This window comes from Ascaphus truei, chromosome 5 (assembly GCF_040206685.1).
Source record: "Ascaphus truei isolate aAscTru1 chromosome 5, aAscTru1.hap1, whole genome shotgun sequence".
Classification (NCBI taxonomy): domain Eukaryota; kingdom Metazoa; phylum Chordata; class Amphibia; order Anura; family Ascaphidae; genus Ascaphus; species Ascaphus truei.
The window spans coordinates 27,004,867-27,018,912 of NC_134487.1; the positions used below are offsets into that span (position 1 = coordinate 27,004,867).

At 40.0% G+C, this 14,046-nt stretch overlaps 1 protein-coding gene across 2 annotated transcripts in view; it reads left to right on the forward strand.

Moving 5' to 3' along the window:
* Window positions 1–14,046, forward strand: part of ELAPOR2 (endosome-lysosome associated apoptosis and autophagy regulator family member 2) — a 166,188-nt gene that overhangs the window by 85,364 nt on the left and 66,778 nt on the right. For both annotated transcript variants that reach the window (XM_075599549.1, XM_075599550.1), the window contains exon 3: window positions 13,346–13,541. In XM_075599549.1, the coding sequence (XP_075455664.1) occupies window positions 13,346–13,541 (196 nt within the window). The remainder of the gene's footprint in view (window positions 1–13,345; window positions 13,542–14,046) is intronic.

Genomic DNA, 14,046 nt, shown 5'->3' on the forward strand with positions numbered 1-14,046 from the left:
CCCAGTAGTTTATTGTCAATTTTACTTACATTAGGACACATTAATAATTTACAGGCCTCTGACATATGTTGAGGGACAGCCAATATACTTACAAGGAGGAGCTTCAGTGGAACAAAATAAGTTATATTCCAAAAATAACTTTAGAAAAAGGAAAAACACATCAACATTCATAAGACACATTCTGTTACACTGAAAATATATGTATATATTATAATATATTTATGTAAAGAATAGAAAGATCACTTGTGAGCACATTAACATATCTTAGGCAGGTCTGCAACCCTGCCTTTCACCATTATTACCCAGCATACAGTGCTTCCACTGCAGCAAGGGATTCTGGGAAATGACATGCAAATGAGCACACCGTGTCACCTTTTGTCTGAAAAACCATTGGTACATGGAGCCCATATAAGCTAATGCTCGCTGTTAACAACTTGGAAATCAGATGCAAAGCCAGAGAAACCATTCACAGACATGTTTCAACCTTAATGGGTAGAAGGCAAGGTCCAGGCACTCGGTCTTCTTCAGTATAACAAGTTTATTACAGCAAAAAAGAACCAACTTTTCAACTGCTACACAGTCTTTGTCAAGGTGAGAGTGTGGCAGTCGAAACGTTGGTTCTTTTTTGCTGTAATAAACTTGTTATACTGAAGACCGAGTGCCTGAACCTTGCCTTCCACATGTGAACTCCTGGGGATGTTGCAGGACTGTCCCTTTCTGTCCGTGGGCACCGGCAGCTGATATCTTATTTAAACTGAGTATTTGTGTGCCAGACTACCTCCTACTATCAACCTGTATGGGTATCATCAGTGTGAAGTTGGTTGTACTGCTGGCTTTGCAATGTTCAAGACTGTATTAGTAGAAACCGGTTTAGTCAATTCTTACATGAAGACAGAAAACTTGCTATTTGTAAAACGAGATGAAAAAAGTAGAATAAAAAAACATTAGAACAGAGTCTCTAGGTGCACGTGTGATGAAGACGTACCATCCAACTTCCAAAGTAACAGGTAATAAAAAAGGCAAATTTCGAAGTCAGAAGAACATAGTGTAATATTGTTGACGCAAATTACAGTGTTATATGGAAAAAGGGGGTAAAATGCACACACAAAAAAATCCAATAACATGAGCTTATTGCAATGTCAGGTACACACACACTGTAAAAAAATTAGTACAGTTGATGGGTCTTGTTCTGTCCCACTGTGGCAAGGTAGGAGATGCAGGCAATTTAACTCAATCCCATATACCATACAAGGGGAAGCTTCTTATTTACTGAAGTGTTTATTGGGGCACAAATAGAAATAAAATGGGGAGAAAGTACTGAGGTAATACACACTAGGGGATGGGAAATAAAGGTGATAGGGACAATAATGGCAGACAGGGATAGATAAATAACAATAGCTTTACCAGGAAGCTGAGGGAAGAGACCTGAGCAGCATTCAGACATGGACAGAAAGGAAGGATATGACATGGGTCATAGGGGAAATAGCAGTAGGGCTGCACCAAATGGAAAGGGGAGGAGGAGCAGCCCAACTCGAAGAGAAGGGAGGGTTTCCATGGCAACAAGGGGAAACCAGGAAATGTGACACAGGAGGCAGAATAGGGCTACATCGTACAAATAACGGGATCTTGACACAAAGCTTCTTTGTATTACTGTTAAAATAAGAGGGTTTCATGTAAAGAACTGAGCAGTAAGCAATGTCAGATGTGGGAATAGATTAGGTACAGTCCCAATTAGCAACACAACTCAGCCACATGAAACCTTTGCTGCTATTGTAAACATTTGTTTGAGTAATCATACACTGCAGATGTATACCATTACGGGCAAATCTAATCAGTGTTCATATTCAGAAGATTAAAACAGCACACTTTATATTGTTCAGCAAATATTGTGCAGTTATATAAAATATAACCTTTGTTAATCTTCCATTTTTGATGTAAAGAAAGTGGAATCTGAGTCAAGGTGACATTTTTAAAGCGATTATTTACCTAGTTTATGGGGGTTGTGAAGATGAAAGTTGCTCGATCGGCACAATCGCAGTTTAATGAATAATCACCTAAAGGTGGGTTCCCTCTGGTATGTGCTTTAAATAATGTATATTTTATGTTTATGAAGCCTTTTTACAAAACCATTACCATAACTAAATATCTCTCATTACAGCACTTCAGGATATTTAGATAACGACAAGGTTTTAGGTTATAATGGACATTTCAGTTAATTAAAATGTGGTATTTGTCCATGGCTATCCAAGCCGCAGGCTTGGAGATTTTAGATAAATTAAATAAAAAATGACATTTTACTGTTCTCCTGAAGTCTCCTAGTAATATAGTACAGCTTCTCATTTTTCAGGCTGAGGGCACTCGGTTAGAAGCTAGGGTGAAGTTTATTGCTAATGGATGAAGCACCGAAAAATACACGTTGTCTCACCAAGCTCCTTGAACCTTTTTGTGCATAACATCCATCCTATACATCAGGGGTGCGGGCACGGCGGTTGCAGAGGCCCCGTGCTCTTCCCCAAGGCATTTACATTAAATGCCGAGGGATCACGTGAGGCCTCTGCAACTTCCCTTAATTTGTCTTCGGCAACAACGTGGCGTCAAATGACGCCGCGGGGTCACGGTGTACATAGCAACGTGATGTCACGTGACTCCGCTGCGTCATTTGACGCTGAAGACATGGTAAGAAGGGGGCGCGAGCAGAGAAGGAGAACAGGAGGGTGCGGGGGGAAAATGTTGCCCCCTATACGCTTCATTTTCTGTATCACATGTCTTTATTGAAAATAATTTGCACACTGCCCTGGTCTATCCCAGTTTATACTGACCAGCCTTACACATGCCCAATAAAAGAGGGCGTGCCAGCAATGGAAAACAAACAGCATCCAGACATCTGTCTATATATTCTGCTGCAGGTCAAGCTGCTGTTTTTAAAAAATATATATATTTTTTCCCCATTCAATATGTGCATCAATACAATCTGCACACTGACAAGTGATTAGCGAAGCTGCAGATCGATCTGTTCTCCTGTAATCGACTGTAATAGATTGCTTGCTTAGGGTTATTTAATTCAGTTCTTGCACAGCATTCTGGGCAATGTAGTTCCTAGAATATGATTGACTGGGCAGTTACTAGATACAATTGGTTCACAGCTAGAGAGAGGGCAGGTTTCAAGAGCCAGAGCCTATCAGAAGGAGAAGGGGTTGTCATTTTGGAAATGCTTCCTACATTACAAACATTAAAAATGTCTTTAAAGCATTTTTTTTAAATGCTACAAGTATTTTCTCATAGTACAGAACTGATTTATTAAAAAAACAAAACACACGTAGGATATTGCTTGAACTGCTACTTTAAGCCTGCAGAATTAGGGTTGTGTGCAGTGGATATGTTAAATTGTACTTTTGACCCTAACTCCAATGCAGAAACACATGTTATTCATAATCCATGCCATTAAAGCAATTTAAAGTGAAATCCATCACTATTTAATAAAGTTGGTATACAGCATTAGAAATGTCATCAAAATATTTTTTTTTTTTTTTTGCACTAAGGGCCTCATTCACATCAGAAATCAATGCATGTCTAAAAACTTATATTGTGTATGCTAATGCCATTAAAATGTTTATTTTGTTTAGATAATTCTATGTATATACTGTATGACTCCATACTGCAGAGCACATATAGGCATCATAGATGTTACTCACCGCCAAACAAGCCGTCCTAGGTAACATTTACAGTAAATAAGCCATATTTTTCTAATTGCCATTTTTTAGTTAAAACTTCATGTTAAGGACCCTTTGGGAAAGAGATCTACTGTAAATCAGCACCTAGACATGGACGATTGGTCCGACATATGGGAGTCAGTTAAAAAGACCTCTATCAATACATTAGCCAAGGAAAAGACCTAGAAAATAATGTGTCGCCGATATATAACCACAACCGAAATACACAACCTGTTCTGATAGATGCTGGCATGATTGTGGTCAAGAAGGCACTTTGTTCCACATTTGGTGGACCTGCCCCTCTCTGGGAACACATAATTAGATTAATATCTCAAATCCTTAATATTACCCCAGGAGTTCCATGGAGGCCCCAATTAGGAAGACCCTCCCCAGATACGCATAGGGCTGAAAACAAACTGATCACTCATATCACAGTAGATAACAGACAGACGTCTAATAAGATAGATATTGGAAATCGCAGGCAATCCCTTCTCTAACACAAATTAAAAACAATATCTGGGAAACCATGTGTATTGTGGCAGGACGGCCTCGCGGCAGGGTCAGTAAGACGCTAGACGCTGTGTAAAGCTTTAACTATAGTGGTTTATTAGCCACAAACAAATAAACATAATGGGCACTGTCCCTTTAAGTCATAATAAAACATAGGAAATAAACACTTATTCCCTTTAGGGAAAGCTAACTACACCATAGCTTTCACCCTCACTAACTGCATGGTCAGCTAAGCTGGTTCCCAAGCCAAAACATGCCCTGGCATATGGAACAAGGTAACACAGTCTCTGCATACAACAATAAAGTGTTTTTGCTTATCTGTCAGTCCTTTGGAGTAGACGTCACTGCTTCAGCACGGCCTTGCGTCCTTTCTCCCTAGGGGAATTCAGCCCCACCTTGAGCCCAGAGACCTCCTCTGTACCAGCTTCCGCAGCTGGGGAGCACTTCTATCTCCCCCTTCTCTGGGGAAAACAGTCTCCCAGCATAGCAGCTTCCTGTGTCTTTTAAAACACTTCCTCATTCAGATATGCTGATTAACTCCATTAGTTAGCAGCTGCTGCTGGCTTCTCTTTGAGGAATTAACGCTCTGTGGACTGAAAAGCACACTTACTTCACTGTTCCAGCCTACTGAGTCAGTGACTCTGTCACAGTATGGAAAACTAACAGCATATCTTAATGACTCCATGTCCGAATTCAGAAACATATGGGATCCATGGGTATTAATGTTTGCATAATCAATACATGTGGATTTATTTAGGTTGTAATGCATATTCTCACAGCCGAGTCTGTTAGTGACTTGCCCCCCCCCCACCTCTGTATTTTTACCTTGTTACTCCCTTTTCTCTCCATTCCCCGCTTCCTGTTTAATACTCCCTTAAGAATGCCAAATCTCCCCAACACTGGGCTAAAGCACCATGAATGCCCTATTTTATATTGATATTGATATATAAAATGTTCCTTCAGAACGTATTGTACTATGTTTAATCTGTAACTGTATATAACCCAACCTCACCCCACCCCTGTAATATCCCTCTTATTGTTTGGAATACCCCTTCCCTCACACCCTAATCTTGTTCTGTATATGCAAACCGGAAAATAAAAGGTTTACAATAATAAAAAAAATCTTAATGTTAAACACAAAAATAAAAAAACATATTTAATATACCACTCAAGCATGATATTATTTTGTATTTTACAGTATTTTTTATCTATATACTGTAGCTCCAACATAGCCTCTACAGGGAAAATATACACAGCATATTACAGGACAGAAAACGTCAAATAGGTGCCTAACACATAAAATAAAACATTATGGGGTAGGAGTCCCAGTCCCACACACACAGGTTACAATCTAAGATTCTAAGTCATTTTATTGAATCTAATCTTTTGACTCAGATATTCACACGATGTGAAATGATGGGTGAACCCCTGTAGACACATACAGATGTAGTGCGACTCCCCGGCAGAATCAAGACTACGAAGAGCGATAAGAAACCACCACTGATGAACTGTGTATCCTTCCGTAGGAATTAGCAAAGAGAAGAAAATCCAGGAGAATGTAATTGTCCCAGGGGAAGATTGAATAAGTACTGAATAGTGAAGAAATGCAGTAGTTATGCTCACCCATAAGACAATAGACAAAGAAGACCACAGGAACTACAAACCAATCAGTCTATTTGCAATACTTGCATTTTTTTTAACGAACATACTCACTAATTGCCAAGTAGAAGAACAATGTTCAAATATAGTGCTCAAGTGACATGCTCTGTAATTAACAATGATTTCTTGATTGAAGGGAATAGGCTGGGTATGAGGTATATAATTGAGTGAGGTATATATGGGTGCGTGTGTAGTCTGTGACCTGAATAAATGTCCTGGTGAGTGTGGGTGATGGAGATATATGAGCCCCACCCCCTCACTGCCAATGTGGACTGGTACTGACACTTGTATAAACACACCAATAAAATACCTCTATGTACTGTTTAAAGGTACAACTCACGTGACCTTGCCCATTGTGCCTTCTGGAAAGCGTGCTCCTGCTGGTAGAAATTATTCGGGTAGCCACAGATGTAGAAGTGCAGCGCACAGCGATAAACTGGATCCACGGGACAGCAGCAGTATAATGAAAATAAAAGTTCTTTATTGAGAAGTCATGGTGCAGACAGGTATGGGTGCAGGAAAAAACCTCTGTCTCTAACGCGTTTCACGCCTTGCTGGCGCTTCGTCGGAGAGTACAGAGTGGTGTGCTGTGGTTGCCCTCTTATAGAGATCCCAATTATCATAATTTGAGACCTCCGTGTAAAATTTATAAACCGGAAGTGACGCGACTCACTTGGTCTACCGGAAGTGACGTATCGCGATATGCGAGTCACTGTTATTTACCGGCTGGGTATGGTATTAGATAGCGCGTCTTCTAACCTCATGGGGAGGGGTTATCTGGGAGTGTGGAGGTAAAGCAAAGCCAAATCTATCCGTATTTAGATGTATACTAAACCGGAAATGACGTGTCGCTATGGCACATATTTTTAAAAACGGAAATGACATATCGCTATGGTGCCCATGACAATGATTTGTTTACATAATAGATATGTAGTCATGGCAACCCGTGGATTATGATAATTGGGATCTCTATAAGAGGGCAACCACAGCACACCACTCTGTACTCTCCGACGAAGCGCCAGCAAGGCGTGAAACGCGTTAGAGACAGAGGTTTTTTCCTGCACCCATACCTGTCTGCACCATGACTTCTCAATAAAGAACTTTTATTTTCATTATACTGCTGCTGTCCCGTGGATCCAGTTTATCGCTGTGCGCTGCACTTCTACATCTGTGGCTACCCGAATACTCACTAATTGGCTTGGGCAGACCCTGGATTTTGCTCAGCCTATATAATCTGTATGATTACCACTCATTTTAGTATTCGTAGATTAGGAAATAGTATTTGTTAGTCTCTCTAAACCTCAGCAACAAATCCGAAAACTCACCAAAGCAAATAAAAAGATGGGGCCTCCGTATGAATCTCAGCAAGACCAAAGTTAAACAAATGTGTCAACTCAAATTCAAAATAGATAGAAAAGAACTAGAAGAAGTGAAAAACGATGTCTCCCGTGGAGAATAAAGATGAGATGGATCGCATTTGGAAGAAACAAGACAAGCTTTCAAGCCAACCTGCCACTGTGCTTTAAGAGGAAAATGCCTGACCAATGTATTCTGTCTGTGCTCACATATGGATGTGAAAATTGGACCCTCAATGGAAAGATAATTTCGAAGCTACCAACAACTCAAAGAAGTATGGAGACATGTATGCTGTGTATTACCTGAAGAGATAGAAAAAAGAATGAATGGGTATGGGAGCAAACCAAAATCTATAACATCACAAGGGTGAAGAAATTAAAATGGCAGTAGCAAGAAGAGATGACACTCGTTGGATGAAGTTGGTACTTTGCTGGATTCCAAGAGTTATCAAAAGACCAAGATGTGAGGATGAAATTAGGAAATTTGTTGGAGCAACATGGAGAAGAAAGGTTTACAGTCAAAAGTACAGTACCTGGAAGAGAACTCAGGCAGTGAATGGGTAAAGACATGTCAGCCGGATGATCACACTGGTTAAAAACACCATGTGAGCTGGGTCAATCAAACCTCAATTATTTGGAATACGTCTTACTCGGTGGAATGAAGTCTCATTCATTGACTGAGAATGGTTTGTTTTTGTATATATTGCTGTCTCTGGTCCTGAACTCCGGGATCTCAATCTTTTGATTTCCTGCTACTTGACAGCTCCTCATGGTTGTCAGGGCAACCCAGCCCGCACTTAGCCACATGATGACTGCCTCAATTAGAACATGTATTATCTTTCTGTAGGAGTCATGGCTAATTCACATGCACAGAGCACTAGAAGGCATACAGTATTGTCCGCTCTACATGCAAGCTTACCTTATTAAAATGATCATATCAATCTAGTTGTTGTATTATGAAATCAAGGCAGGTCATCTTGTTAGACTAATTATGTCACAGACCATTACTTAGATAAGTGACCTTTTCATAGCACAGGTTTAATAACACTTGAAGACAGATGCTGTGCACAGCTGAATAGAGATTAGTGATTAAGAATCGTGCATGTGCTTTCTTTAGACGTCCTTTCTAGAATTCTTTTAATTGGCTTAAATAGTAGTGGTAAAGAATTATACCATCTTTATACTATAAAGAGCTTCCTTGGATTGTGTGTTTATTAATTTGATTTTTAATTGGTATCAGTTGTTTGAAGGTTCGCGGCCCCTCCTCCAAGGGTTTAAGCTCACCCCACCCCACCCCACATTTTAAGTAGCAAGGTTTTTTTCCCATGTTCCTGTGCAGTACAGATCCACTGAAGTTATTCTCCCTCCAGCAGAGGTAAATGAGAATTTGCATAGGTAGTGTTAGGACCTGCTTACTGGTCATGCCTTGATGTGGCTTGCAGGCTTGTAACGTTTGGCCAAAGGGTTTAACTAAATGACCCTTATTCAAGGGAATATATAAGTATTTCACTGTGTATTTTTGTCACATTGGATGTAGGATTTGGGCATTTCTGTCTTTTGTTGTATACATTTGGCCACGCTCAGTAGCACTCCTTTTGACTCTTAATATATATATACATGTGTGTGTGGTGGGTTTTGGGGCTCTGAGCTTGCTGGGATTGTGTGTGTATACTATAAAAACAGCAAGGGATAAAGGCCCAAATTACTAAGCAGCACTACTCTATACACTGGCGACACACTTTATTCGAGCTCGGCTAGTCCCACGAATTCGGGTATACCCGGGTGTATTGAGGTTTGTGACTGTTTTCTGCCCGAGTGCATTGCGTTATTTTCCAGGCAGGGATTGAAGTATTTTATTCCCGCTGGCTGCAATACTGCACAGTATATATATATATACTGCATTACAATTCATGAATTTATGCCATCTGGTAGACACGCGAAGCATTGCAGCCTATTAAATCCTAATCATTATCATTTAACAGATCAGCCGCCCGTCAGCCAGGCATGAACCCAGGCTGGGAAGGCAAACGCAACGGGGCTTGTCAGAGGTGAGGAGCGGCGCATTCCAGGTATCTGCCAGGTACATACTGGGTATTTGCTCGAATAAAGTGTGTCGCAGCAGTAAGTTGCTTTCGGCGCCAGAAAACACTTTACTACCCAACGAGTTGGATGGGCCAGAAGATGGGCCAAGTCATATGGAATAGCATTTCTCAGTAAATATGGGTCTTTCTAAATAAATCCAATTTCTTTACAAAAGAAAGGGGGATTTGTACATTTGAGAATAAAACAGAAATGTTACTCTGGGTTTGCAAATAATAAGTAATACAGTACAGTAGTTATGCAAATAATAAGTAATACAGTACAATAGTTATACAAATAATAAGTAATACAGTACAATAGTTATGCAAATAATAAGTAATACAGTACAATAGTTATGCAAATAATAAGTAATACAGTACAATAGTTATACAAATAATAAGTAATACAGTACAATAGTTATGCAAATAATAAGTAATACAGTACAATAGTTATACAAATAATAAGTAATACAGTACAATAGTTATGCAAATAATAAGTAATACAGTACAATAGTTATGCAAATAATAAGTAATACAGTACAATAGTTATGCAAATAATAAGTAATACAGTACAATAGTTATGCAAATAATAAGTAATACAGTACAATAGTTATGCAAATAATAAGTAATACAGTACAATAGTTATGCAAATAATAAGTAATACAGTACAATAGTTATGCAAATAATAAGTAATACAGTACAATAGTTATGCAAATAATAAGTAATACAGTACAATAGTTATGCAAATAATAAGTAATACAGTACAATAGTTATGCAAATAATAAGTAATACAGTACAATAGTTATGCAAATAATAAGTAATACAGTACAATAGTTATGCAAATAATAAGTAATACAGTACAATAGTTATGCAAATAATAAGTAATACAGTACAATAGTTATGCAAATAATAAGTAATACAGTACAATAGTTATGCAAATAATAAGTAATACAGTACAATAGTTATACAGTACTCTGTGTCTCCGAATATCTTCACACAAACTATTGATTCCTGCCCATATTTTCATTATTTCAATCAAACTTCAATATTTTCTGGTCTAACCCTTTGGCTGCCGGAGGGGCTGGTAAAAGAGGCAGCAATTATTTCTCATGAGCAGGACTGGAACATTTAGTCCTGGGACATAGAGGAGCAAACAGCTCTGAGCCGCACTCCTGCTCTGCCTCGCCTGCTCCAAAATGGGGCTTTTCCCTGTCCTTGCAGGCGAGGCAGTGAGCGCGCTCTGGGGGCGGGGGCGGAGCGGAGGCGTGCCAGGGGGTGGGAGGTGGGCTAGCCCCCCGCTCCCATTGGATGGGAGCGGTCACGTGACCGCTCCTCCGCTTCCCCGAGCGGCAAATTTCAAAACTGCCTGTCTCGGGAAAGTTTCTCAGCCTCCGCACGCATCAGCGCGCATGCGGACGGAGAAACTATAGCCGCGCTGATGACAGATGCAGGGGCTTTGTGCATCTGCTCAGCGCGGCTCAGCCCGCCTCAGCGAGCTTAAAACCACTATGTCCCAGGTCTAACTCTACAATGTCCAACCCCAATTGGCACTTTTATTAGGAAGCTTCTTATTCGTTGAGTAGAAACCTCACAATCCCAACTGGATTATAATCAATATGAAAAAATAAAATAATACATTAGTGGGTGTGTTGTTGTGCGCTGAATGAGAAATAACGGTGGGTATAGGTATATATATCCCTATCAGTATGGGAACAATAGTAGAATATGAAAATACATTAATAGCACAGAATAAAAACAAATGATATGCAATAGATGGCAATCGAAAAGATAATATAATATAGTACCACCACTGATAGAAGGTGTCCCTTTGAGTGCAAATCAGTAGCAAATACAAAAGTTGGTACAGTAAGTGTGGTGCAAAGATAGAAGTTGTCTAATTGTATCCACACAAGGCAAGTGCTATGACTAAGATTCGTTATAATAGGATGGAAAAGTGACCATATTCACTGTCCCATAATTGAGAGACAATAGTCTACACATGAGAGGAACACAGCTGATCATCTACGGAGGCAGTGAGAGGCTTGGGTCTCAAACACAGGCGACTATACACTTTTTTTATTTTTTGGTGAGTGCATTCTTTTAACGTGTCTATGAATTTGTCTGTATAAAGGATTTACACTATGCCTGCGCCCCCTATTTTGTGGATTATATTCACAATGTAATGATTGAAGCTGAGCGATTCACTAACAATAAGGCTATGTACATAGTTAAAGTGGCTGTGTAGATTACACAGGTGCTTTAAATGGCTGCTGGTTCAGTTACAGGGTTAGTCCCTGTTTAAAAGTGAGCTATATTAATGAACAAAAGGCTGCTGAGTACAGCATGTGGAATGCACCTGTCACCTCCATCATTTTGGATAAACTAGTGCAGCTGCATATCTTCTTGCATATTTTGTTGCTGCGGTTTATTTGCTTGGGAATGCAGACAGTATCATGCTGCGGTTTTATATAATGAGGATGGTTTTATCTTTTCATCGGGTTCCATGTCAACCACTAGAAAAATAAAAGTTTGCTGAAAAAAACAGCAATTGTAGGATAGAAATAATATCTATATTGGCTAGCCTGTGTGCCAAAAATGCAAGCTCTTACGTGTTGAGTGAGTTATCCGGGCATTGGCTGCATCTTGTTGTACACTGTACACGGCAAGACAAGTTTTACAAGCAGAGGTGTGTTTTAGCCAAGGGAACACAATATCACAGCCAACGACAATAACTGAACAGAAAATGACACGCTGAGTGGAAAGCAATTAGCAGGCAAACAGTTTAGTGAGAATGCAACATGGAAAATAGGAGATTGCCAATCACTTTAATTTAAAAAAAATACAGAATTTAGTACATTGTATAAGTATTAGGCTTTGATGACTAATTACTGTACTAATTCAGGAGATATTCTTTCCACTTATTCATGTGCTAGTTGTACCATGTGCAAGTAAACGCCTGGAAAACCTGCCCTAAAGAACGTACATTCAAACTCAGGTTATTAAACCTCTCTTCAGGGACCACCAACCACACCTGGGTTTAGGACTAACCAATACATCTGCGCCCAGTTTCATGACCCTGATTTGAATAGGAATAAGTTATTAGATGTTTATTCTCAACATCCTGGCCTTGCAAAGGATTGGAGGATCACTGATGCACTAGGAGTCATGTTCATTTATTGCAAAAAACCTATGATCACTCATAGGAAAAACTGGTGCTGCTAGAATTGTCCCCAGCATAAACTATCCAGACCTGAACAATGATAGCAACAATGTGCATATAGAATAAGGCCTCTTTAGTCCAGTGACTCTTTGACAAAGTCACTTACGTGACGAAACGCGTCAGAGTTTTTTTCTCTGTGGCAGATTTTGTATACATGCACGAATAAACCTACCATTTATTTCTAAAGCGTGAGAAAACTTCATTTCCCTGGCGGCAGCAATGACCGCCTCTTCACAACACTTTTGGCAATGTTCATTTATTGGACTGTATTCACTCTTCCTAAATGAAACTACCTCTAACATCTTAATATCTTATATATGTTCGTTAAATGTTAATGCTTAGCATTTTCAAAAATAGGCTAAGAAGTCCTATTGATGGGCTACCTCACAGACATGCATTTCTGCACTCCCCACCTATCATGTTTTCTCATTGACCCAAGCAAGCCACAGTTAGGACTAGGATAAATGTGTGTGTTAATGTTAGGGCAAGTTATCATTTTGGCAGCAGTTTCAGCAGCAGGATTCCCCCAAACTCTGCCCTCTGGTATTACCAATAGACCATATTTCCCCAGTAAGCACATACCTAACCACGTTGTCTTAGCGATAATTAGAGGTGGGTGCATTGGATAATGAAATGTTAATTGAATGATCGCTTTATTGATTAATTTAGTGATTTCACCTTTTACAAATAAAAAGCAGCTATTTACAGTAGCAGGTATATATTTTTTACACCTCTTTGAGTACAGGTGCCACAACATTCTTTTAGTACCAATCATGGCCATTCTTCTTGTAATGAGTTTTTTCTCCCTTGCAGCTTTTTCTTGTGCCTCAGGGGAGTTCTTGGAAATGAAGACCCAGTTATGCAGTAAGTGTGCCGTGGGCACCTACTCATTGGGAACCGGAATCAAGTTTGATGAATGGGGCAAGATGCCGTCTGGATTTTCCAATGTGGCAACTTTCATGGAAACCACTGCTGAGTTCTCGGGAGGTAAACCTGATAGCTGTGACAAGTAAGTGCTGCACGGTTATTTGCCACGTAGGTAATGGCCAAAGTGTGTGTGTGTGTTGAGGAAAGCACATGATTGGGAAGCAGACTGTTGCAGATGCAAACATGTCTTACATGACATTGTTACATAACCACCATCTACACAGCATATGACTCTGCACCTACTGCGTTCTGCAGCTGCTGTCTTTGTGTTGGCTGCACTTCCTCACTGTCCCTGGAACCGCGACTGGGAACCAAGAAGTTGCGGGTCCAGGAAAAGTGTCTGTCCATGCTTCTGGATTGGACCCCCCGCAGCATTAATCTTCCCTGCGCCGGGGAAGCTGCGGTTGCTTGAATGCAACTTACTCTGGTACCAGAATCATTAAGCACGGCTACTTCTGTACTTAAGAACCTGCAGGAAAACAGAGAGGGGAAGTCACCCTTCTTTCAACAGGCAGAATGTGCAATGCATACAGCACATACACATACATATAAATACATAAACTTGCACACAATGCCCATTGCCATCT